General features: G+C 37.2%; 2 protein-coding genes across 2 annotated transcripts in view; one reads left to right on the top strand and one right to left on the bottom strand.

Moving 5' to 3' along the window:
• Positions 1-14094, top strand: part of LOC112050921 (DNA-directed RNA polymerase, mitochondrial) — a 31465-nt gene extending 17371 nt beyond the window's left edge. The window contains exons 13-24 of the mRNA XM_024089336.2: positions 70-288; positions 1074-1223; positions 1924-2115; positions 2979-3188; positions 3761-3915; positions 4642-4793; positions 6965-7124; positions 8254-8383; positions 9289-9426; positions 10253-10424; positions 11572-11663; positions 12206-14094. Of these exons, the coding sequence (XP_023945104.2) occupies positions 70-288; positions 1074-1223; positions 1924-2115; positions 2979-3188; positions 3761-3915; positions 4642-4793; positions 6965-7124; positions 8254-8383; positions 9289-9426; positions 10253-10424; positions 11572-11663; positions 12206-12332 (1897 nt within the window). The 3' untranslated portion in view covers positions 12333-14094. The remainder of the gene's footprint in view (positions 1-69; positions 289-1073; positions 1224-1923; positions 2116-2978; positions 3189-3760; positions 3916-4641; positions 4794-6964; positions 7125-8253; positions 8384-9288; positions 9427-10252; positions 10425-11571; positions 11664-12205) is intronic.
• Positions 14095-15293: 1199 nt separating this feature from the next.
• Positions 15294-27245, bottom strand: LOC112050928 (katanin-interacting protein). The gene is made up of 15 exons (XM_024089343.2): positions 26931-27245; positions 25470-25571; positions 24486-24592; positions 24031-24210; positions 23579-23871; positions 22872-23054; positions 22232-22369; positions 21667-21937; positions 21017-21244; positions 20091-20268; positions 19398-19585; positions 18827-18983; positions 18172-18265; positions 17344-17459; positions 15294-16538 (listed from the first exon to the last, which is right to left on the bottom strand). The coding sequence occupies exons 1-15, from the start codon at positions 27026-27028 to the stop codon at positions 16430-16432; spliced, it is 2442 nt and encodes an 813-aa protein (XP_023945111.2). The 5' UTR covers positions 27029-27245; the 3' UTR covers positions 15294-16429.
• Positions 27246-27249: the final 4 nt, after the last annotated feature.

Genomic DNA, 27249 nt, shown 5'->3' with positions numbered 1-27249 from the left:
AACTTTAAAATAAATGTTTTTTTTAATGTGTAATTTCTCTCTATAAACCGTGTTCTCATTCATATACAGGAAGAAGCTTCCAGCTGTATACAAAGTGCACCGCCCCTGGGGCAGACTGGTGCGGCTGGAGCTCAAGCCGCACCCGGCGCTCAGTCGCTTGTGGGCGGTGGCCGCGCGCCCACAACTTAAGATGCGCGCCGCCCTAGCGCCCACGAGAGCGCCGCCCGCGCCCTGGCTCGCGCCCACGGCCAATGGCGCTTATTTGCTCACCGCGACACCATTAGTACGGTATGGCGTCTATCTACACAAATAAATTAAATTGAAGTGTCTATCTTTGATCTCAAAACTGTTTTCTCAAGTTCTTATACTAGAAATTATTTATTTAAGCTTTTTTTTAATTTTTGTCTGTCTGTGCCTCAGACCAATTATAGAAGGACCTGTTTCGCACTCATAGTCACGAACTAAATTGTCTGTCATTTTCTGAAGAAAACGAGCTTAGATTTGGTATACATCTTATATTAAACTAGAAGTTTGTGCCCGTTTTTTACACCATTCAATTACACAAAAAGGTATTTTTACGGAGCTCTTTAACCGACGAACACGATTACATCTATTTAACATCGATTATATAGAGACAGTTTTTATAATCGCATTAGATCGTTGATCATATACTTTGACAGAAAAGTAATGACTAACGAGGCAGGTCCTATACAATAATTGGTCTGAGGTCTGTCCGAACTAATCTATGGAATGACTAGACCTATTTTTATGGGTCTTTAAATGTAAGATAAAGGAAGGCTATGAAACTACATAGAGGTTACTTTCATCCTGCAAAAATCTATGGTTCCCGCATGATTTGTGATGTAATTGATTAGCTATCAAAAAACTAAACTATCCTCATAAATAGCTTGCACAGTTTTGATGAAGTTTTATGTATAAATTCGGAAAGTCTTAGTGACTAAGGTAATTATTTATTTTTCATACCCCTAAGTGACAATGGTGTTCCACCCCATAATTAATAAGGAAAAACGCTTGCCAAGTAGCTATTCATAGTAGTTTTTATTTATCTGCAGAATGCCGTATTTTGTGATGGCTCAAACCAAGCGTCTGGAGGAGGCGCCTCCAGCGACTCTCTACCCAGTGCTGGACAGTCTCAACCAGCTCGGAGAAGTTCCTTGGGTCATCAACCAGCCGGTTCTGGATTTGCAGCTTCAAATATTCAGGTATTATCGACTTTAATACACAGTATCTACTCTAATATTGCTATAAAAAAGAAAGTTTTGTATTTTTGTATGTAACATATAAACCTGATAAACTACTGTTTTTTTCACTAATAAAAAGCTACATTATCAGCGAATATCATAGGTTATATTATTTTTATCCTCGTTTTCCCACAGGAATAGAAACTATGCGGGTGAAACTCCGAGGTTCTGCTAGTATAATAAAAATGTTAAAGAAAGTTCGTTTGTTACATTTTCACGTCTTAACCGCTGAACCGATAAACATAAGGTAATGATTTATAGCTCGAAGACATTTCGTAATGAGCAATGAGAGAGATACGTATATTTTATTTAAAAAAAAATTCAAATTTCATTTATTTCAAGTAGGCTCAGTTTACAACGCCTACGTCAGTTGACTATTTGTAAAGATTCTACCACCGGTTCGGAAGGCAGGTTCTGCTGAGAAGAAACCGGCAAGAAACTCAACAGTTGCTCTTTTAAAAAAAAATCATACAATATTATAATTTACAATTGATGACAACATTACAATTTCATATAATTTTACTTCCTGTGTGAAGGTGGAAGCTGATCCAATGGCCTCCAAGCATCTTTATCATTGAAGAACTCATCAATGGTGTTGTAACCTCGACTAACTAAATGTTTTTTGACACATTGCTTATGCATTGGCATGATTCAATAACAGGTCAGGTGGTGACAAAAAGTTGGACATTCCACCGCCGTCGTCGTCATTGGACTCGTCGCAGTGGGCGAGCGACGGCGACCACAGCCCGGCGAGTGCGCTGCGCCGCCGCGTGGCCATGAACCGCGCGCGGGCAGAGATGCACTCTCTGTGGTGCGACGCGCTTTATAAGCTGTCACTGGCCAACCATTACAGGTAAGATATAAGCTCATTTACCGCGACTTTGTTCGCGTGAAATTTGGTTTTTCGCAAACCCCGCAGATCAAAGTGATGACACCCATATGAGTGGTCAGGTCATATTGCAAGTATGGATAGTGAAAAATGGGCAAAAAAAGAGAGTAACTACATGGCACGGACCATCATACAAAAGGAAAAGAGGTAGACCAAAAGAGAAATGGGTTGATGAAGTAATAAAAAACCCGGTGAAAATTGGATTACTAAAGCAAAGGACAGACAGACATGGGGGCGAAATGGAGGAGGCCTCCACCCATAGAGGGGTCCATAATAAACAAGAAAGAAAAAAAAATCAACTTTTGTAAATTCATTTTATTGCATGCACATTATTTCTAACATTATTCTTTATAGAAATAAAAAGGCTACAACATAATTATATAATAATAAGGCCTTATCATTATTATTATTATTATAAGCTGATTTTCCGCGACTTTGTCCGCGTGAAATTCGATTTTTCGCAAACCCCGGATCAAAGTGATGTCACCCATATGAATATGATGGGTAGCAGCGACAGTGATTGCACCATTATTTTGTGTTAGAGGAAACACGTCGAGCAGGTACCAGGACTTGTGACCGTGGGTGTAGATTTTAAGGATTCCTTTCGAATGCATAAAGACTTACCGCCCCTGCCCGACATGTTCTCCATGGTCACACTAAACAATTTATGATCAATAATTACAACAAAATGTTTTTTAGACAGCGTAACGGTATCCACGCTGTCTAAAAAGCAACTGAGCTCAAGTCATTTGTATTGTTTTTTAATGTTTAATATTTGTATTGTTGGCGTGCTTTAAATAAATAAATAAATAAGTTTCTCTCTCCAGAGACAGTATATTCTGGCTGCCGCACAACATGGACTTCCGCGGGCGCGTGTACGCGGTGGGCCCGCACGTGTCGGTGCTGGGCGCGGACGCGGCGCGCGCGCTGCTGCAGCTGGCGAGCCGCCGTCCGCTGGGCGCGCGCGGGCTCGGCTGGCTCAAGCTGCACGCCGTCAACCTCACCGGCACCAAGAAGCGCAGCACTGTTGCTGAGAGGTGATCACTGCACTTTCAATAGAATAGAATATATCTTTATTTGTCCACCCACGAGTAATAAAATAAAATAAACAAACAGAACATACAAATATCTGGTTGTGGACAAAACAGGTATATCCACCTCAGCACGATGCCACAGCGAGCTGTGGCGCTGGTTTTCAGGTGAAACCTTGTGACTCTAGATTTAAATATTTGATGGAAGCAGGCATTACTTTGCGGAAGTTCATGGCTAGTTACCACCCTACCGACAAAGACGTACCGCCAAGCGATTTAGCGTTCCGGTACGATGTCATATAGAAACCGATAGGTGTGTGGATTTTCATCCTACTCCTAACAAGTTAGCCCGCTTCCATCTTAGAGTGCATCATCACTTACCATCAGGTGAGATTGTAGTCAAGGGCTAACTTGTAAAGAATTAAAAAAAAAATGCAAAAAGATGATATAATAGTAAAATCTTTATTCAAGTTTCATTTTATCAACATTTTAAAAATCAATCAAAAAAGCTGATGATATAACTTATGTTATATCATCAGTTTTTTTGCGCTGTTAATATTCTTGATTTATGGTTTCAGACTCGCATACGCAGAGAAAATCATAGACAAGATCCTGGACTCGGCAGACAACCCGTTGAGCGGGCAGGGCTGGTGGAAGAAGTCTGAGGAGCCGTGGCAGACGCTCGCCTGCTGCATGGAGATCGCTAACGCCATGCGATCACCCAATCCTGAAGGTTTGTATTTGTATAATAAACCATAGAGATAAACCCTCTATATGTCCCAAAGCGTCGAATAGATGGCATGATGGCGAATTAAAATCAGAAGCGACAGAAGTAGTAACTTAAACCTGGAAGACGGGCGGTCGAAATACGGCGCTACTCCGCGAAACGAAAGCCTTCAAAGAATTGGTTAGATAGGCAATACTTATGGTCGAAGTGTCGCGAGTTGACCTAGGTTGGTTGACCTCAGCTGACGGGCGATGTGAAGGTGTAATGTGTCTTGTGTAGGTCGAGAATTGTGTATTTCACTGTTCACCCGGCTGCAGGCCACAGCGATCCTCTGCCAGCCACTATCATAATCACAATTTTATCGTCAACTACCGCGGCAAAGGTTAGTTAGTTATCCAAATTCACACGCGTTTAACTGTGTCGTGTAGGCTACAATTACAAGTCTGAACGCAACAAAATGGTCATGCGGAAAAAAAAAAAAAAAACACTAATTATACGCTACAAACACGCGGTTTGCTACAGCCAAGCAATAAACATGCCTCAATGTTGCCCGCTCAATTTTCAAAGTTCGCGGCGTCAACACTTCTTACTACTCTTCTTTTCTCTGCGATTTTACCCATCATAATGGTACGCAGCAAATATAGCGGCCCAAAATATGTACTAAGTACGAAAACCAACTATGCAAAATTCTACTATTTATCTACATCTCAAAGACATTTATTTTGTGTGTAGAGTACATGTGCGGTTTCCCCGTGCACCAGGACGGCTCGTGCAACGGTCTGCAGCACTACGCCGCGCTGGGCGGCGACGCGGTCGGCGCCGCTGCGGTCAACCTCGCGCCGCGCGACAAACCGCAGGACGTCTACAGCGAAGTCGCTGCTTTGGTGAGTGTCTCGCCTGTGCTCGGTTGTTCCGTACACCAGGCTGGTCCAAACAGCACTACTTGCATGAATATCTGACAGTTAATGTGTCGGTTTATAAAGGTTCAATATGTGACAGCGTTTTAGAATAATGAAAAAGGGCCATTTAAATACTTCAAACCCCAATTACATTTAGATAAAACACAGAGCGCATCCCTGTTGGTCAGATATATAATATGAAAATGTATATGTCGCCGAGTGAGTTATTTGAATGTCGCCTAGGCGCCATTTTAACGCAATACGATTGGACGAGAGTCACGTAATTTTTTTTTTTTTTTCTCTTTATTTGGTCTACCAACAGACATACAAATAATACAATTATTAAGCATAAATGCAAGGAGCAGAAAGATAAAATGCAAATCTATTTATAGGTAAACACCGCATGCAACTGTCTAAAACTAAAATTTAAAATTTATTTACAATATTAATATTTTAAATCATGACTGGTACGGAAATACACAATTTACTAATTTAATACAATTTAATTTCTATACCTAAAACAACTATACTAAACTATTAGGATACTTAATCTAAAATACAGAATGGTTAAAAAGACAATATATATATACAGGAAGAAATTTTTTTTAGTGCGGATATTTTTATATTTTGTACATAAACAAAATTTAATGATCACGTATTTTTTCTTTTTTTTTTAACTCAAAAATAACAAAATTATCGTTAGCTAAAGTTATTTACTTTTGAACAGAATTTTAGGGTCACCCTATTGTGCGTTTATTTTATTTTCGTTTGATACCTAAAGAACGTCACCAGATCACTTTTAAGCTGAATATATCTTGTTTAGTAATAATATGTACATTATTTTGTTATTTTAGAGACATAAATTAAAAAAAAAATTACATAAAATGTATCGAACTGTTTGTAGATTTATATTCTATTAATGATACAGAACCACGAAAAAAAATATCCGCACTAAAGACGGAATCACCCTGTATAAATTATTTGAACTATACAACAGAAATCAGATTACTTATTACTTAATTCTAAATTTACCGATTTACGGAATTTGGCTAAAGAGCCAATATAAATATCAGTGACACTCAGCTGATTATATAATTTGCACAACCTTGGGATTGGTGAGTTAGCCCCAATAACTGTAGATCGATGTGGAAAAGCCAGAAAAGCATTTCGTAATCAATCTTTCACAGTCTTATTTATTTAAACAGTAAATAATGAAATTCCAATTCCATGAAACCTGATTCTAATATTATCACAATAATTAACGTAGATTTTGCTATCCGTTCAAATAACTCACTCGGCGACATATATAAAGGCGTGATTCGGGTTCATTAAGCGGGGAGAATGGCTCGAGCAGTCGAAGTGAGTGTTCATATGCGTCACAAAAGGGTACCCTTTAAACCTGCACCCAGAGTCACATGCCTCAAACACTGATCCAAGTTATTCTCTGCCACTGTACGGTTTCTTGGTAGGAATTGATATGATAAGGTTTTATTAATTACTAGCGAACGGAACGGAAGCCCTACTTTTACCCTTACCCCTACCCTAACCCTACCCTTACTCTACCCGTACCCTACCACGCGACGGCGATGGAAGCTTAAAAATGGAGTAACTTCTGTTGTTTTCTCAACATTTCCCTTCACTGCTCTGCTCCTATTGATTGTAGCGTGCTGAAAAGTATATTATAGCCTGCCCAGGAGTATGAAAAATAATTGTACCAAGTTTTGTTAAAATCCGTCGAGTAGTTTTTGTTTCAATAACGATCATACCTCGCGGCGAAAGCTTAAAAAATTGAGTAACATCTCCCGTTTTCGGAACATTTCCCTTCACTGCTCTGCTCCCATTGATCTTAGCGAGATGAAAGGTATACCTGCCCAGGAGTATGAAGAATAATTGTACCAAGTTTCGTTAAAATCCGTCGAGTAGTTTTTGTTTCTATAAAGAACATACAGACAGACAGAAAAAAATTTTACTGATTGCATTTTTGGCATCAGTATCTAATCACCCCCTGATAGTTATTTTGGAAATATATTTCATGTACAGAATTGACCTCTCTACAGATTTATTATAAGTATAGATTTGTGTATGCCCTATAAAACACTTCTGATGTTAGTCCGTCTCCGACAAATACATAAATTAAACGGCTTACTTGTTTGTAGGTGGAGAGCATGAGAGTGCGGGACGCGGAGGCGGGGATTCCCGCTGCTGTTGTGCTGGAGGGGTTCGTGCGGCGCAAGGTCATCAAGCAGACCGTCATGACCACCGTGTATGGGGTCACCAAGTTTGGGGCACGGCTGCAGATTGCCAAGCAACTTAAAGGTATAAGCGGTGGTTTTCATCAAGTGATGTATGAGGAAGGTTGACGAGATTTTGTCTAAATTAATTGAATGTGAAATATGACGATAATGAGCCTTATTCCTCTAAAGGTTTTAATAGAATCCAGGGGCAGTACCAGGGGGAGGTCTTCTTCTTCTTCTTCAAAATTGCTTGGAAATGTATTACATGTCAGGCTACTTATATACCTATTGTTAAATGGTGATAAACTAAAAGAGGATAAACCTGACTGAGTTTGTTGTGGGCTCTTCTCGGACCATGCGCGTTTGGAACCCTCGTAACTTTAATTTTAAGTTTTCGAATAATTATTATCACCATTATCTTAAGTTTAATATTATTAACTGACGTTTCGAAAGAGCTTGTTAACTAAGCCTATTTGAAATAAATGAATTTTGATTTTTGACTTTTTTGACGTCTTGATGTCGCGGCTCTGCAGGTCTTCTCGAGGTTCCTGTATCACGTTAACCGTTGCCGATCTATTGTGATCGTCACTGACTATATTTCCCCTCCAATACTGGTTGCCGCAAGGTACAGCAGCAGTTTCTTGGCTGTTATGTGTTTTACCTCCTCCAGGTTTACTGTGAAATGCCCTAAGTGGAGGTTTCGTTTATGTATTAGGGCTGGGCAATTGCAGAAAATGTGCATAGGTATTTCCTCTGCCTCTAGACAGAGTCTGCACAGAACAGGGGGAAGTAACAAATCGACATATGCAATGATGAAAAAGACACCTTGTTGGAAGTGTCGGAAAAGTCTAGTCGTTTTTAACAATTTCGCTGCGGCACTGATTTTTCTGTACTTTCCCCTGCTGCGGTACGAGGTTTTTTGACCTCGTACTAAAACAATCTGTGGTGTGAATCGAGGTCCATCAACGAACCTCGTATCTCTTGAAGCCGTGATAGATACCCACGAGGTCAATTGACCTCGTCCCGCAGTGAATGTGTTAAGAGATATCATCGAAAATGCTGCCTAATTAGATCCCTTGGAGATATAGCTAACTTACCTAACAAAAACATGTATAATGGGCTCTTTTATAGATCTACATAAAACTCTGTGATGACATACATATATCTTTTAAGGAAAAATGCTATAATTTGGGATTTGCTTTTCTGTCCAGATATCGAGGAGTTCCCCAAGGAGCAAGTGTGGGCGTGCTCACAGTACCTCGCCGCGAAGACCTTTGACTCCTTACAAGAGATGTTCTCCTCCACCAAGCTCATCCAGGACTGGTTCACCGACTGCGCCAAGTAATGTTATATTTTTTTTTAGCCTTCGACTACAATCTCCAATCGGCAATCCTAATCCAAAATTCGAATTCAAAACATGTTTTCTGTGTCCAAAATTCGAATCCAAAATTCAAATTCAAAATTAGTCCGCCATATTGGATTTAGAATGACGTCACACAGCTAACCATACATTCTCTGGATAATAAAAGTGTGTACATAATTTCTTTCGCAATAAATAAAACCTAAACTCTTTAGGATTCAGAGCCCTTTCACTTTTTGACATTTTAGCTTTTATGAAAAGACGTGAGCCTTTTCAAAGAGCTAGCCTTATATTATGGCTCAAAGACCCTTTAATAGAATTAGACGCCAGGCTAAAGAGCTATTAGGTCTTTTAGTCTTCAAGTGGCAAAAACAAACAGAGTCGTAAAAAAGATCTAAAAGACTCGAGTCTACACTACTGAGGGCTTAATACGTCACAGACGTCCAATAAGAACGGATTTTGCGACAGGGCCGGATTATGGAGGAATCTAGGGCTGATGAAGTTGCGTTCGTTAGTTAAATCGCTTATATTATGAGTATCTTGGCATCGCCTACCTCTTGCCCCACCTATTTTTTGGTCTATAAAAGACGAAGCAAAGGTCGAAAACGACACTTTGCAATTGCACGTTGTAGAGTCAACATCTCCTGAGGATGCTCCGGTTTCGGGGTGAAACGTACGTAGAGGGTATTTTGTCGGACCTGGGTGACGGCGTCGCATGGGTTTGTCGACTTTTCGCTGATGATAGCAAAATAAATAAATCATTATATAATCATGATGAACTTCCGCAAAGTAACGCCTGCTTCTATCCAATATTCGTTAGTTAACTTGTAAAGCTCAATACTGAGTTTTGAATGTCGAATAATGCAATCATTTTGTCACTCCACAGAGTAATATCCGGAGTGTGTGGCGAGAGTGTAGAGTGGATGACTCCGCTGGGGCTGCCGGTGCTGCAGCCCTACTACCGCCGCGGAGCGCCCCCCGGCAGCGCGCAGTACCTGCCCGCCGCGCCCATCGACCTGCACCAGTGAGCGACAACCCTATTAGACCCCAGTAGAACCAGCTTAAGACAATCACGCTTAAAACGATTTCTCGTATAATACGTCGATTTACGCCAGTCCCTACAACTTGAGACATGTTTCATACATTTCCTAACGCTTAATACTTTTCGTCATCCCGCTTAATACGTCTACATGTCACATGCGTGTAATTTCAAATACGACAAATAAATTACAACAGATAGATCAGGACGTCATAAAGGTCCTTAACAAGGTTGCAGGACAAGACCAATAAATGATATCCTAAAGAACTGAAAGACCCTGATAGCAAACGACCCTTGACATGATGCGATTCTAAACTGAAAATTTTGAAGACGCACTGAAAAAGTAAAATTTAATTGAAAATTTAGTAATTGTTAATGCATCAAAATCTTTTTGCCATACCAGAATAAATGATTACTTTAAGTAGCATAATTAGGTACTCTTTACACCCAATACACTAATGTAAGTGTACATTAGTGTACCACACACCACATCGTTTTTAGTTGGGTCCCTGCGAAATCGTATTAAACGGGTTCTACTGCATTCCTTGTCTATATGAAATTAAACTGAGACCTGACCAATGTCAATCGCTCTTAAGGCGTTATGGATCCTCAAGCGAGGGTGCTCGCGTTCGACGAATCTCGGTTTTATTATACGATGAGGATGACTGAACCGCCCGAGGTAGTCTGCGCCGGTAGTTCACCATTTAGAAGCTTCCGGTGTGGTGGATTAAATGTTGAGCTGACGGGTTCCGTACTCTCCGTCACAGTTGTTGTGTACAAAAGTTTTATTGACACGACAATATGTCTGCAGGCGGCCGTGTACAATCAAGCAGCGCAACGCGTTCCCGCCCAACTTCATCCACTCGCTGGACTCGTCGCACATGATGCTGACGGCGCTGTACTGCGAGGCGCGCGGCGTCTCCTTTGTGTCCGTGCACGATTGCTTCTGGACGCACCCGGACACCGTCGACCGCATGAACGAGGTACGACTTCTAGCATCATCATTGTCATCGTCATCGTCACCGCCACCACCCGCGTCAGCTCGTTACAACTAGCATCATCATCATCGTCACCACCAGCATCATCATCATCGTTACCACCATCATTATCATCATCGTCACTACCAGCATCATCATCGTTACCACCAGAATGATAGTCGTCACCACTAGCATCATCATCATTACCACCAGCATCATCATCATCTTCACCGTCACTACCATTACCACCACCACCTCCTCCACCACCACCACCATCACAAGCTCCAGCAACATCATCATCGTCACCGTCACTACCACCTCCACCACCACCATCATCACCATCACCAGCTCCAGCATCATCATCATCGTCACCGTCACTACCATTACCATCACCATTACCAGCTCCACATCATCATCATCGTCATCGTCACTACCATTACCACCACCTCCACCACCACCACCTCCACCACCACCACCATCACCACCATCACCAGCTCCACATCATCATCAATGTCATCGTCACTACCATTACCACCACCTCCACCACCTCCTCCATCACCACCACTATCACCACCTCCAGCATCATCGTTACCGTCACTACCATTACCACCACCTCCACCACCATCAATCACTATCACCACCTCCAGTATCATCATCATCATCATCATCATCATCATCTCATCATCATCATCATCATCATCATCAACATCATCATCATCATCATCATCATCATCATCATCATCATCATCATCATCCATCATCATCATCATCATCATCATCATCACCACCTTCATCACCATCATCATCACCACCTTCATCACCATCATCATCATCAAGGCCGTGGAAGTCGTCACAAGAGGCACACGTCCAGCTGTGTTTGTTATTTTAAACTACCAGTAGATAGATGGCACTCTTAGAGAACTTTGAAACAATCCCTTTTTGTACACTTCAAGAACCTGTTGCACGAACTGATGCAGTTATGCCTAAAGCTCAAAGATGGCACTTTGTTTATAATTATTGAAAGAAGTTTTACTTCGGTCGTGTGGTCTACAGCACACTGTCTTTTGTTTCTACGACACGAAAAAATAATGTTATGAATAGCTCTCACTTAAATATACAAGTAGATTAAATACCAAAATGTATATCTTTTCAGATATGTCGTGAGCAGTTTGTTGCTCTACATTCGCAACCTATCTTGGAAAATCTATCGGACTTCCTTGTTAAACGATACAGTTATCATGAGAGGTACGTACGTATCATTGTATCAAAATATTAATTAACAAAAACACAAAATGGCGGAATTGTATTTATAATTAAATCAACTGATGAGAAATAAATAAAAAAAAGTGTGTGTCGGCTCCGACGCACGAATGGAGTTTATAGAGTAAACTCCTAGGTAGAGGGATCTAGTGGCAGTTTGATACTGTTACTGTCACGTAACGTAAACGTGAATTTCTAAGGAATTGTAACAGCGCCATCTAGTGGCACTACTGCACAACTGTTTCAATTCCATATAAGTTGCGTTTACGTCAACGTGATAGTAACAGTATGAAAATATTGGAAACTCCCACTAGGCACACTGATCGACTGGTGTATGTTGCCCCGCAGAATACTCTATGTACGTCTCAATACTTACGCCTGAAAAGTGAAAGGTGCGCAGGAGGAGCAGGCCAGGCAGCGCACGGTGAAAGGTGCGCAGAACAAGTTGCGCACAAAAATCACCGTACCCATGCTATTTAAAAATCACTTTATTATAATATATTTAAAAAAAATCTTCAATGTTCCAGCGAACTCGAGGACGGCACCGTGGGCGCGGCGAACAAAGAACGAGTGAACTCTTTGCTGAAGAAAGTTCCTCAGAAAGGAGATTTCGACATCAACAGTGTACTGGACTCAGTGTACTTCTTCAGTTAGTTCTAGAATATGTTCTATTACATGTACAATAATTATGACTGGTTATTGCGTACGAATTTTATATGATATTATCGTTTATTGGTTATATGGAATATAATGCCACAATATAGGGCGTAAATGCATGTATTTTTTTTGTGTTTTAAAGTAAAATTCTTACCCACGCTTGACTTGGAGAGTAAGCTAGTTAGTTACGAAAAGAGTAATCGAAATGACAGTTCAGTTTTAAAAGCGCCATCTGTAGTATATCTGCTGAACTACGACGCAACAAGCAAGCCCAGTGCCGAACCCGTTTAGTCTTTTAATATGGTACAATTGTGAACTATCTAGGCAGGTCATCTCCTCCCTGATCAAAATCCTGGTGGATCCTCGAGACTATGCCTCCTTGCCCGGGTAAGTCGTGGGTGATCTTGTTCCCCCGGTCCTGTTCTGAACTAGTAGGAGCTTCTGAAGTAAAGCAATTCCGACACAAGAGATGGCGCTGCTAACCATTACTAATTTTTAAGTCTCTCTTTCATGTTTTATTTTATTTTTCAAAAGAAGTTAGTCGTGTTAAACGCCTACTCGTTTTTATTTGATTTCTGACAACAAAACTATGATAAAAGTAAAATCCCAAAAATCAAAAATAATAATCTCTTAAAATATCTGACATATTTATGCACCGCCATTTTAGTGCGCTGTGCGAACGTTGACTATGACGATAGTCAAAAGGCGCTTTTCGAGCGGATCCACGAAAGTTTCAGTATTGAAATTTCCCTGGGATTTTACACTTAGTAATAAAATTCATAATTTAAACTGAGTAAATTAATAATTACCATGCATGTTACTTCAAATACAGGGCTTATATTCTCTAGAAAGCTTGTCAAATTAAATCGCATTACTTTTAATATAAATACAAATCCCTGCGCCGCCTTTAACCATTTGTCGTAGTGGAGTGGGTCGAATAATAAATCGCAGTATTTACTTACCGGTGCGGGATCGCCATTTTAACAGTGGAGTTCATAGACGTTGTAAGACACCCCCAGGGGATCATTCACGCGCTGAATGTCAAATTTTCAAACTAATAGAGGCTAAATTCGACACTCAGCAACTGAATGATCCCCTGGGGATGCCCCTACTATGTCTATGAATTCCACTGTAACACTATGGGAAAAATCGTTTACTCGAAAATGCTACACAATCTTTGACTTGTCGGAGCTTATACCACAAAAATTCTGTAAAATAGTGTGTAATAAGGTAATTTACCACACACTACACTACAGAATTACTATCGATGTATGAGGAATCGTATTTTACTATTTTTAATATAAAATCCGTAATTTATCGATACGATTGTGACTGCTTCCTTAATTTTAAACCAGTATATTGATGTCACAAATATTACAATAATATGAATGTCCTAAAGAATATTATACAGGGTGTCCCTGTATAATGTGTAATATTACGGGACATCCTGTATATAATAGTATTTTATTCTAAGGCATAATTATCTAAGACTGCATCGCGTTGATTTTGCATGTTAAAATGTTGGCAAAATGTCAATGATGCAGAGACTGATTGTGTACTCGTGTATGTTATCTTATATGATAAAAATAAGATTAATTTTCTTTGACCAATTTGTAAAGCTTTTGCAAATATTGTTCAGTTTAGTACTACCTAGCTAGCAGTAGCATTGCATACAAATGAAATAAAACCAAAATACAGTTCAAGTATTAGTCTGTGATTACCTAGTGTTACAATAACAATAAATATATGAAATTCAGTATTATGGTATTTTTTTTTACTAAAGTTTGCCCTTATTTATGATCATTTTGCAGTGGCGCGCACTTCATAGATGCAAAAATACACTGCCTATTCTAATGAGTTATTAGGATTCTGTTGATTCTGAAAGAAAATTGCTTTTAGAATACAGTAGCGCTATTTTGTAAGTCCAACACGAGCCTGGAATTAGTCTATATCATCTTTGTCTATGTTTATAGAAAGATAGAGACGAATTCAAGACTGACACTGTCTTGTTATGGAATAGTTATTTATGCCAATGTCATGTAATTGGGACCATTGTAGCACGCAGACAGCATGAGTGCTACAATCGCTAATTACGTGCAGTGGCATACAAAACTTTTTCTACGACCATGATAAAAGAATTAATATAGCTAGGTAAATAATATATAATTGTCGTTGGGCCTCCACGATTTTGGCGTGGCTTTTTAGATTTGTCTATTAGGTATAAGGAAGCCTGAATTGTTGTAGCTGATGACGTGAACTTCATATTTTAAAATTAAAAAATATGGTTTGAGGTTTTATATTGAGTAGATTATGAAATAGAATTAAAAAAAAAAACATTGTTATTTTTCTACTGAGTTGCAGGTTCATCTAATTTGTACAAACGAAAAGGAGATTTAAACCCACGTCTTACTAGACACGGGCATAAGTTAGTTATTTCTGCATATCGTCTCCAAAGAGTAAAAAAATCTTTTGTAGGTTTGGGTGTACTCTTCTATAATAAGATCCCCAAGACTGTGATGGACCTGCCAATGCATAGCTTTAAGCAATGTGTTAAAAAAACATTTACTTAGTCGAGGGTACTACAACATTGATGAGTTCCTTAATGATAAAGATGCTTGGAGGCCGTTGGATCAGCTTCCACCTTCACACAGAAAGTAAAACTATAAGAAATGTAAACAGTAATTGTTATTAATTGTAAATTGTAATACTGTATGACTTTTTCAAAAGAGCAACCGTTGAGTTTCTTGCCGGTATCTTCTCAGCAGAACCTGCCTTCCGAACTTTAAATGTATTTTGATTTTGATTTTGATTTTCTAGGAGCAGAGCATTTATTTACATCTGTGAAGTGAATTTTAGAATGTGGTTCTTTGTTTGGAAAATCTTTGGGCCTAATAATTACACAGACATTTGTGTTTCAAATTCCGATGTATTTCTGGTTGTTTCAGGGTTCATTTTATAAAAAAAAAAAGATCGTTTTCATACAAAAATCCATTTATTTTTTTGGTACAAAATTACTATCGACAGTGACAAGATTCTTAATTTATTATTAATATTAAACAACAATGATTTACGTGGACTAAACACTATAAAGTAAGTAATCATGATACTAAGTAAACATTTATTTTAACTTTAGTATAAACAATCATTAACATCAACATTGCTAAAAGACAAGAACTATTAAAAAATAACGGCATATTTGGCGCTGGTGCAGTCTACTGATTAGCATTTTGCAATTATTTTCTGTTGTACAACAGGTGAGAAATGATAGTAATTTATATGCCAGTGCTAAGTAATGAGTGCCATTGTAACTTGAATACGAGTGTTACAATGGCTAATTACGTGCAGTGGCATACAATACTTTTTCTACGACAGCTATTAGAGATGACTTTTCCCTGTCTTATATTGCATAAATGATTCGCTTTATGAGGATAAGTTAATAATAATGAAAAGATGTTTTAGACTAAAAAGTTCGGAATTGTCTACTTTTTTATATAAATTATTTTTTACGTCTTTTTTTAAACTATAATTTTTCGTAAAATTAAATAGGTAACGTCATATTGAAACTTTCCGTTTACTTACTAATTTAAATTCTTATTGGGACAAACGCATTTCTCTTTGTGACAAGACACCATCGCTATTCGCTACAATAATAACGTTACGATAAACGCAAACGTTACGAAAGAATTGATAAGTAATTTTTCATGTTTGTAACGCTTTTTTTACGATTTTTAGTCAAGATATTATTTTTTCAATTTAATATAGTAGCGACTAACATTACTGAAACCAGCAATTATTCCAAAATTTAATTTAGATAATTCTTTAGATCGAGACAGGATCAAGAAAATTAGGTAAATCAATTTATTAAAAGTTAGATCATATTAATTTCTCATTAAACATGGCTACAACTCACGTTACACATTGTCGTACTAGTTTCGAAACCCTTACTTTAGTTATATAGTTTGCAACTTTAGTTTTAGCTGTTTTTCATAATAAATTAATATGGATAACACTCACGATAGTTTAAATTCTAAAAAAAGTTATCATAGTTGGTAGGTATTATATTTATACGTTCTTTTTTTCGTAAAATCCAGTTATCAGTGTGGGGGGTCGCTCTTGAAGCTGAATCCATGCACTGCAGTGTGGGGTCTGGCGGCGGGGTCGGCGACGCTGCCGCTGGTCGTGCTGCGACTCGCGTCTGATGGACTATACACACAATAAATACACAACTAATAAGTTCAAAGTTTTCGTTAAACGCAAGCTTATAGAAAAATCATTAAAATATATATAGGTATATTGATTTTTTTTTTTAAATAAGCAAGCGCTTAGCTGCAATCACGCCTGATGGTAAGCGATGATGCAGCCTATGGTGGAACGCGCTTGCCTAGAAGGTGCCTATTCACTCTTGACTTGTTGATACCCATATTGTAGGTTGTGGGGAAAACTGAAGCTGGAAGAGCATTCCACATCTTTGCAGTGCGTATAAGGAAAGAGGAACTAAACCGCTTCGCGTTCATAAATTCTAAGTACGCGTCCGAGGAATTTCGACAACGTAGCGGTGCAGATCTCTGCGATGCCTAACAGTCCTGTGGTAAAACAGCGAAGGTGGCACAAGATCGAACAGTTCCTGAGCGCACTACCCGAAATATATCTTGTAGAACACCGATAGGCAGGCAACCTTTCGGCGATGCTCTAAGCTTTAAAGTTTACAGTCTGTTCATTTGAATCAAAAAATTATAAAAATTAGGGCATTGAAACACAACATTACATAAAGGTAGACGGACATTATGCATAAAGCGTAGGTCGCACTAACATTTAAAATTGAGTATTAAAAAATCAAAAAGAACAAGAACTAAAAAAAAATGAAAAACCGGCCAAGTGCAAGTTGAGCTTTTCTCAATTCTCTGCGTGTGTGAAGTCTGCCAATCCGCATTGGGCCAGCGTGGTGGACTATTGGCCTAACCCCTCTCATTCTGTGAGGAGACTCGTACTCAAAGATGAACCAATGTACCTGGGTGACAGGTTGTCAACATCGGCGTCCTGCAGGCATATCCACTGCGGCGCCAACTCTTCGCCCTTCGCCATGTCCAGGGAGCCCGTGTACACCAACAAGTCATCCATCAACACCTACAACATACTTTAATAGGCTAGTTGACACTTTATAAAAAAAAATAAAAAAAAAACCTAAAGCAATTAGAATATTTATTAATAATAATTTTAAATGAATTAATTGTTCATTATCGTTTTACTAGATTGAAAAAAATATTGTATTTTTTTTTGAGAGATTACAAGAAATTTTTTAAATATTTTTTTGACAATACGAGCCCAAAACGCTGTGCTATGGTCTATATTTTAACTGTTTTTATGACGTCACGTACATAAATATTATTATTATTATTATATTAACACTGTGACGTCACAAAATGGACGTTTATGACGTTTGGAAAATTTGAAAAAATCATGATTTTTAAATTTATTTTTTTATGAAATCCTATTATTCTTTAAATTTTTTGTCTTAATTTATTTTAATATAATTTATGTCAAAATATCAACCTTGAAAATAAAAAGTAGATTTACTTTTGAAATCCTTAACTTTTATTAATTAATATCGATATATTTCGGACCCTTATTCTTTGTAGCTACTACACGTAATTAATATTGCTTATGTTAAAGATAAGTCAACTATCCTATTATTTAACTCATTCATAGTTCAATAAACATAAACTGGATAAATACATGAAGTATTATCTAGCTAAAGTTGGAAAAACTTTACCACGTAAGAAGATTTTTTCGTTAAGGATAAACATTAAAATTGTAAGTAAATAATGTATAACGTTACCCCAAATTCCTTGACACCTCTTATAGGAGTTTTTCCGTAGTTCCAAATCTTCATACCGTACACTGACACTGGAGTGTCGAACACGAAAAATACCCTGTAAAAGTGAGAATAGGTAGCTAATAGCTTTATTGGAATAGGTACTTAATAGCTTTTTTTGGAATAGGTACCTAATGGTTTTTTTAAATAGGCACCTTATAGCTTTTCTTGAAATAGGTAGCTAAAAGCTTTTTTTGGAATAGGTACCTATTATAATAGCTTTTATTTTAAATAGGTACCTTATAGATTTTCTTGAAATAGGTACCTAATAGCTTTTTTTGGAATAGGTACCTAATAGCTTTTTTTGGAATAGGTGCCTAATAGCTTTTCTCGGAATAGGAAGCTAATAGCTTTTTTGGAATAGGTACCAATAGCTTTTTTTTTAATTATTTTATATCGCTGCCGACTTTTATTTAAAGACATCTTCTAGCTCGCGTGACCGGTGCTTTATGTAAGTACTTAGTAATGTTTAAAATTTCACACATCAATTTGTGCGTTTTTTAAACAAACATTAGTAGATTTTTTTTTTTTATAAAGTGTCAGTTAGCATGATATTGAAGCATGTTGTGTACATCGTACATGTTAGTTTCTAGTTTTAGTAGAAAATCTCTATAGGTACCTGTTAAGTGTGTTCGGTAGTATCGGCGCAAGCCACGAGTGGTGAGCGTGCGACGCGCGCGAGTTGTGTCCGTCCACCAGCCGGGCGGGCGTGCGCACGTCGCGGACGCGGGAGCGACTCTCCAGTACATTCACACTCGCCGGCTGCGCGCACACATCTGTACGTCATACGTCAACACATAATCAACATGTTTAAAAAGAATATTAGCCATACATTTCTTTTATCATTTTAAAAGGACTTATTTTAACAATAAATTTCATTTCATTTCTTAAATGACTTCCCCTTGCCAATGGAATAGGCTTAAAACGTAGAGTCTAGCGTTTTAATTAGTAGTATATTTTTAATTAATAGTTTCAGTTTACTAATTACTCATGATGAAATTAAAACAATTTTCTACCTGAATTTGGATTGTTTCGATAACCCAAACACAGGAAAAACATTTCCCACAACGCTCTGTAACTCAAGATTTTACTGATAATAGCCAGGAGTTGTTGTAGAAATTATTGTTGTTTTATTTTTAAAGAATACTTTTGAGCTATTCAGGATTAACTTAATAGGAACAACATCTTACTCGACTCCGAAACGTCGATCATATTTCCATGGAGATCGTACAGCTCGACGCCAGTAAGGCCCACATAGTAAGGGTCACCCCATGTAGAATAAATACTGATCTGCAATACGAAGCCCGTCGGTACTTTCAGTTCCAATGTGCCGTATAACCATTCTGGTGTTGTGCTGGATGTTTGATGACAATTTAACCTGCAAACAGGGATACTTAGCTTAAATATAACTAAAACTATCATCTATCATATCAATCAACTATCTAAATTCTATACTCTCCCGCGTTTCCACCCGCATGGTTCTAATTTTCGTAAAAATACAGGGATAAATATAGCTTAGGTTAATGACTGATAATGTAGCTTTTCATTAAGTGGATGAGTTTATTAAAATTTCGTTACGCACGCTTGACTTGGATCTGGACACGCAATTACCAGTAGATGGCGTTTTTAGAGAACTTTGTAACAATCCTTTTTTGTACACTTCAAGAACCTGTTGCGATGCTTTATGTTTGAGCATCATAGATGTTTTAGTTGTATGTCTAAAGCAAACTTATTTTTTAAATCGTTCTAGTAGTTCTGGAGCCAAGCAATAACAAATCTTACCTCTTTCTAATATTAGTTAGACAATCTTAACTAATAGTATAAAATAATAACAAGATATGAAAAAAACAACAAAATTACATTGGAAAACTGTAGTCACTTACCTATCGTCTAGTGAAGCCAGTTCTAGATGCTGCACATAGTCATAGCAAGTATCGCCCGGCGCTCGTCGCAGTAAGATCGCCTCCTGGTTTAGTGGCTCCTCATCGAGCGATATGCGAATGTGTTTCGCGCCTATGTACGACATATCCATGTTCTCATTGTAGTTCCATATGCGGATACCTATATTTATAATTATAATTTAATGTTTATGTGTAATTAGATTGGCACAATAAACAAAAAAAGGTTGTTATAAGCTTAGACTAATAACCTACAGACCCGCATTTAGGTACATAGTGCGTTATGCAGACAGGGATAATCTCTGAAGGACGCTCTAAATGTAACGGACGGGAAGGCGACGGACATTCTGTAATATAAACACGTCGCCTTCCCGTCCGTGACCCATGACGTATTCACTTTTGTGTGTAGGTATTTTGTGTAAAACGATATTTCCAAAACTTATGATCCCTGTTCTGTCCGCTTTAAAGATATAGAGATAACCTATACTACAGCTCTAATCGATGTGTGATGTGAGGTACTGTTTACCAACAAAGAAATTACAAAATGAAGGTAGAAAACACATGTCATTTCATACGTTATTTATTTTAAATTATGTATTGTTTGTTTATAAAATGTTATTCAAAATAACTATATTAATTAAAGGTATCTAATTATTCTAAGCTTATTAATCGAATTTATTTTCATTAATTTATGAACAAATAAATATTAGGTGTGAAGTGACTAACGATTGATACTCTCAAGTCTCATTTTTAATTCGTCTGTTGCCAAACAGTACCTACATATCGAGTAGGGCTGTAGTATGGTTTAAGCCAAAATTTGTATTAAAGGTTACTTTTACTCCGTCACTAACACATCTCAGGGCATTTTATTATGTAAGTAGATACTCGTGTATATTTTACAGTTTACTTACTCGTAATTTCTGTTGGCTCTACAAACTCTATGACTATGTGACAGAATCTTTTTCCCGGGACAAAGTTCGTGCACCACATGTCGTCAACTTTGGTTGTGATGTTGTTACCGTTAAATAAACTTTTGCATTCTATATGACTGGTGGGACTTTGATCATCATTTATATCAGATAAATAGGCGTGTGCGCGTATCACTTCCATGGATTTGTCATTGCATAATACATCTATACCTGAAAATATTATTCATATTGGCAAATAATGAAACATGAGTTTGTAATCACATTAGCCTATTCTAATGGTTTAAGTGTGCTTTATACTTCTTTTCCTTGTAAGAGAAAGGAAATCCACCCCACAGCTTCAATGAATTTGCGAAGGGAATAATTCTGTTTTGCATGTTTCTCTCTTAAATACGAGGGTGTGGGTTTCTCAAAACTACCGAATTCTGGACTGCTACTGAGAATTCTAATAAAATAAAACACCTCAATACTTCATAGCTCGATCTAGAATTGGAAACGAGGATCCAATTTTTGGAAGCCACATGGACAATACCAACGAGGCCGTTTAAATATATTGTATTCATCAAAACCCAAAAGATATTCCAGTCCTTAATAGACCACCAAATATAAAATGTAGTTAGAAGTACTGAACATACCCGTCAATCCAATTCGATGCTTCTGTCCCCAATTAGACATCAATGTCAGCGTTATATTCTGTACAACATATTTAATTACGTGATCGCTAATTCCCAAATCCCCTTCTATTGTGGGACTCGAATTGTTTTTACTGGCATTGGCTGTTGGAGGACGTTTCTCGATATTCAAAGGATCAGTCAATGGTTCATTGTCCTTTAGCAGTGCTTGAAAATTCTTATCATTAGCCAATATGGACTCGAGTATGTTAGAATCCTTGGTGAAGAGAATGGTCTGTGAATTATGATTAAAAACATCTTTCAAAAGTTATATAAAAGTAGCGAATATTTCAAACTTATATAAAGCTAGCGGAGGCCCACAATGCTGTTCGCATGAAATTCTGCTTTTTACAAATCCCGGAGAAACTATGGAATAAGCCTATTTTCTGCGTAAAGTTTCAATTTATCTCTATACCAAAATTAGTTAAAATCGGTTAAGTGGTTTAGCCATAAAAAGGTAACAGAAAGACTTACTTTCGCATTTATAATATTGACACAGAATACAATATACAATGTATGTAATACTCACGTCTCCAAAAGATTGCATGGACCCTTTAAGTTCTCCACTAGCTCGAGCGATTTCACCGTGGAAAATAATTTGGTCATCCAGTTTGATTTGAACTAAGCGTACTCCACGGCTCGAATAGATACGTGATTTGTTGTAATTCTATTTAAAAACCATTTATTTAGTACAATAATAAAAATATAAAATGAAAAGGCTGCAAAGAATATACTTGTAAACTACACGAGCCCATCAAACTAATTACCTACTTTACATATTTGGTTTTTTTTCGTTTGCCGTTAAGATGTAGTTTTTAAAAATATATCTACACCATGATTATCAATAATTATGCTATTAATTTATTATAAAACACGGCTAAAACTCACGCGATACAGCGTCGGAGTATGTCCGACTAGTTTAGAACCCATACGGGGTCCTTAGTCATGTGCTGCACGATCCAATCTGGGTGTGGATTCTTTCAGTGGCCTAAGTGTGGGTTCGAAACTGGTCGTGCATACTCCAACGTTGTATCACGTGAGTTTTACCCGTGTTAATAAATTAATATGAATAACATTCACTATGGTTTAAATTCTAAAATAATTATGCTATTAAATTAATGACTATTTATTTTCAGTAGGTATAACAATTATTGAGTTTCTAGACTCACCCATATCCTTAATAGAGCTAGTTTAGTGCAAGTAGCCAACAATACAGTAACAGCAATGGGCAGCGCTCGCGGCACGGACGCGCTCCAAGCGTGGTTGTCATCTCTGGTTCGACAAACGCCGTCCACTATGTTTTCTAAGCGACCGTACTTGGAATGATCTCCTGTGTCTGAATCTGTCCAGACCTGTCAATAAAATATTTGCAAAATTGTCCATTACCCACCCACCAATTTCATCAAAGACTCATTTTGGGGAGACTAGAACCAGTACCAGTTCTATAGATTAATTGATTACATCGACAGCAGGATATTTTAGGAAAGACTGACAGACTTTTAAGACAACTGTTAAGTTTATTGCCGGCTCTTCTGAGCACTACCTGCTTTCCTTTTTTTTCAAGTTCCGTTCTAAACGCACGTAAGTTGATAGGTAGTTAACATTAGGAGTACTTTCTTCTTCTTTGTCGTTACACTCTTGACAGAGTGGTCGTGGTCGTCATTTGGGTGTGGTGGCAAGCCTCACTATCCGTCGCCATTCCTCCCGTAGTGTGGCTCTCCTAGCACATTCGTGGAGCGATCCATGGAGAGCGGTTTTTACTTGGTCAGTCCAGCGCATTGTTGCGCCACGTGCTCTTGTGCCTTCCACCTTTCCTTGCACCACAAGTCTCTCTATGGACTACTTTATAAGACAGTAATATCAAATTATAAATTACCTTTTCAATATCAACCTGATGACCATTTGAATCAAACATTTCCACGCCATTCAAACCGACTAGGAACTTGTCACCCCAATTTGAATATATTTTAATTTCCAGCAATCTCCCTTCGGGTAGTTCTGGTATAACAAATTCACTTTTAAGTCTCTCTTGTTGAGAGTTCTTACTCGAGTTTGTCGTAGGTTTTTTCAGATTTCCGTTGATTGAAGGCGGTTTATATGTGGGTTTTGACGAATTTGATGATTCCCTTGATACAAGTTTATTATTCTTTCGACTACTCTCCACAAAATCTAAAAAAATATCATATTTTTACAAAAACCACCATTCACATTGGAAAATGATTTTCTATGCCAATACGTGTAGGTTTTTGTACGTCTGTATTTTATTTGGTAGGAATTCAATGTTACAATAATCTCTATAAAGATAATTAATTTTTTTAAATCGCTTACGTGATCCTAAAATTACATCATTAAAATCATCATCGAAAGTACTGTTCAACGCCCTGTGCCTTGGCGTCACGTAATGAGGAAGGAGATCCGAGAGAAAATCATTTGTTGCACCGTTTGCATTATCACTCCATTCAAGTTTGCCGTTAACATTTGGTTTTCTTCGCCCGTTATGAATGAAACCTGAGTGGAATAACAATAATCAGTGATGACAAATAACCAAGATAACAGCTCTTTGACTTTGTGACAAAACTCGTTCGGTGAAGTGCTTGACTAATTCTTGCAAAGCATGCCTTTATTTTTGTCCAAAGTGGCCGGCGAGTAAGTAAAACCAAGCCATGGCACCAAGTTAATAACCATTTATTGTTAAGTTTACATACTATTTCTAATATTGAAATTATTAATATTAGCAAATTTTTGTCAACGTATTCAATAAACGATCAAAATTTGATGTTTACCATTATTTCGATTACTCCGCAAAGCGTCCGCTGAATGTGCGTTTTGATGCTTTTGTGATTTCAAAATCATATCAACTGTTGTATCTAACGAAGTTCGCCTTAACAATCTGCGGAAATGATTTTGTTTGTAAGTGACTTGAAACATTTAAACTTTTAAAAAAATACTAATATAAATAGTCTACTATTTTTTTCAGTTTCAGTTTTAAAATCCGTCATCTTAAACGGGACGGCACGACAGGTTTTCGAAACAAAATTTCATGTAAAATACAAACGAAAGTAAATGTAAATAAATACGTCACGGGGCTACGGACGGAAGAGCGACGTATTTACGTAACTACATCCCGTCGCCGCCCCGTCGCCGCTGTCCTAACTCCGTTCTGTGTGCACTGACCTTTAGTCATTAGACTGAAATAACGGTCAAATACCTCAGATATGTTTGAAATCTAGTCAACCATTAACTGGACAAATTAACGTGAGTTGAGCTGGATTATTTTATGGCATTTTTTTGTGGTTCTTTATCGTAAAAGAACATTTAATTATATTACATATTAAATCTGTAGAGGTCAATTCTGTACATGAAATATATATTTCCAAAATAACTATCAGGGGGTGATTAGTTATCGATAGGTACTGATGCCAAAAATGCAATCAGTAAAATTTTTGTCTGTCTGTATGTTCGTTATAGAAACAAAAACTACTCCACGGATTTTGACGAAACTTGGTACAATTATTCTTCATACATCTGGGCAGGATATAGTATACTTTTTATCATGCTACGATCAATAGCAGCGGAGCAGTGAAGGGAAATGTTGGGAAAATGGGAGAAGTCACTATTTTTACAGCGATACTACTGTCTTGCTGGATTAATGAGGTCGAGGATGGACGAAATCGCGGGTGTTCGCTAGTGTTATATACCTGCAATGTATACCTAGCTAAAAAATCTTAGTGTACAGAAATCACTCGCGAATATGTTGTTAAACTTGCCTGTGATTTTCAATTTTAGTATTGCCATAATTAGGTCGAGTAAAATCGAATGTTGATGAACAATCGCTTACGTTGTTTCTTATATGCGTCTCTTTGATTTTTCTGTAAGTAATTAATTTATTATTATAAAGAAAGTACCTACTTAATATTAATAATATAATATTAATTATAATAATGTTTAAGTAAATATGCGCGAGTGGTTAGACTTTTATACAGACTTTCATTCCTTTTTAATAGACATGGTGACAGTCTTTATATTCGGAGTATGCTAATAGCAATTTTGTAAAAAAAAATTTAGTAGAATTTGAAATTTTACAATCTTATCTATTTTGCAAATATCCAGACAAACATTGTTTTTAACACATTAATTAGATAATATTAACCTTATTTACCCGAATATCTCATAATAAAAATAAATTTATGTATTCAAAAGTCATCATCCCCATTATGTAAAATAAAAAAGTACATTACTTAAATTAAAAAAAAAATACATTTCTCATCAATTACATAAATCAATCAGCTGTTGAGCCGATTTGGCTACCTTGTATTCTATTAATTTATTTATATACTGTTGTATTCTATTAATTTATTTATATATTTAATTTATATATATAATGAAAGAAAACATTTTAAAATACAGTTGATCCGTGACTCGCATTTGATTCGCAATACCGTTGCTTAGATTAGACTATCCACAGAACATTCGATTACATGGACCATGTTGCGCTGTTTTTCGACTGTGATCGACTTTTTGTTACAAACATAACTACATCTTTTATTAGGCTAGAAGTTGTTGACCGTTTTTTATGCTATTTAACTACAACACCCGGCATTTTTAGGGAGCTCTTAAAATTATTACAACAATGAAAAATCGATTATAGTAAAGATACAGCATTATTATAAACACGTTACATCGTTGATTGTTGATCTTTGACCGAGAGGGCATGATCTTTAGTGAGGCAGGTCCCTACATAATTCGTTTGAGGACTAGTCCCGTAATTTATAATTTATCCATAAATCCTATAAATATTAAGTAGGTACTTTCCACTACCTGCACTGAAAACATAACATAAATAGTATTTTAGTCGAGTACGAACGATTTTAGGGCGGTAAATCCAAAAATTGTTCGTACTCGACTAAAATACTAAAGTAGACTGTACGGCCTATATGGTGTAAGGCTTAGATCAGTATCAATAATTAAAAGCTACCTATATCTTTTTACATACACGTAGTTAAGTAGATAAGCAATTTTATCACATTGTCATAAACCATAAAAAACGCATAGTTTCATTTGATTGTTATTTAACTATGTAATTCAACATTTCAATACATTTTAGCATAAATATTTAAGTTACACTTAAAATGGGCTTATGACCAAAACGTATTTAGGTACAGTTAAAACAAAGAAACAGTAAAAATCTACTTGTATTGTAAAAGTCTAGCTACAAAAATTAACTTTACTTGGTAATATCCTCGAGCCATAATGGAACTTTTGTATCCTCAGAAGATTCCTCAAATCCATGTTTCTGTGCCATAATTGGGCCATCAGTGTTTAACATTCTTCATTAGTAATGCAATAGCTATATGGGATTTAAATAGATAATTTCCAGAAATACCATTTTAGCGTATTAAGCGTACGCTGAACGGAGTACAATTTACAACAATTGCTCTAATGAAAAACCCTTTTTAAGTACATATATTTTTATAAATACAGCTCTAATTTAACTGATTAACACTTGCCACTTTAGTAACACACTTTGGCGCTGAATGTTTGACCTTG

The sequence above is a fragment of the Bicyclus anynana genome, chromosome 19 (genome assembly GCF_947172395.1).
Source record: "Bicyclus anynana chromosome 19, ilBicAnyn1.1, whole genome shotgun sequence".
Taxonomy (NCBI): Eukaryota; Metazoa; Arthropoda; class Insecta; order Lepidoptera; family Nymphalidae; genus Bicyclus; species Bicyclus anynana.
The sequence above is the reverse complement of the archived record's forward strand: the minus strand, read 5'-3'. Positions and strand labels throughout refer to the sequence as shown.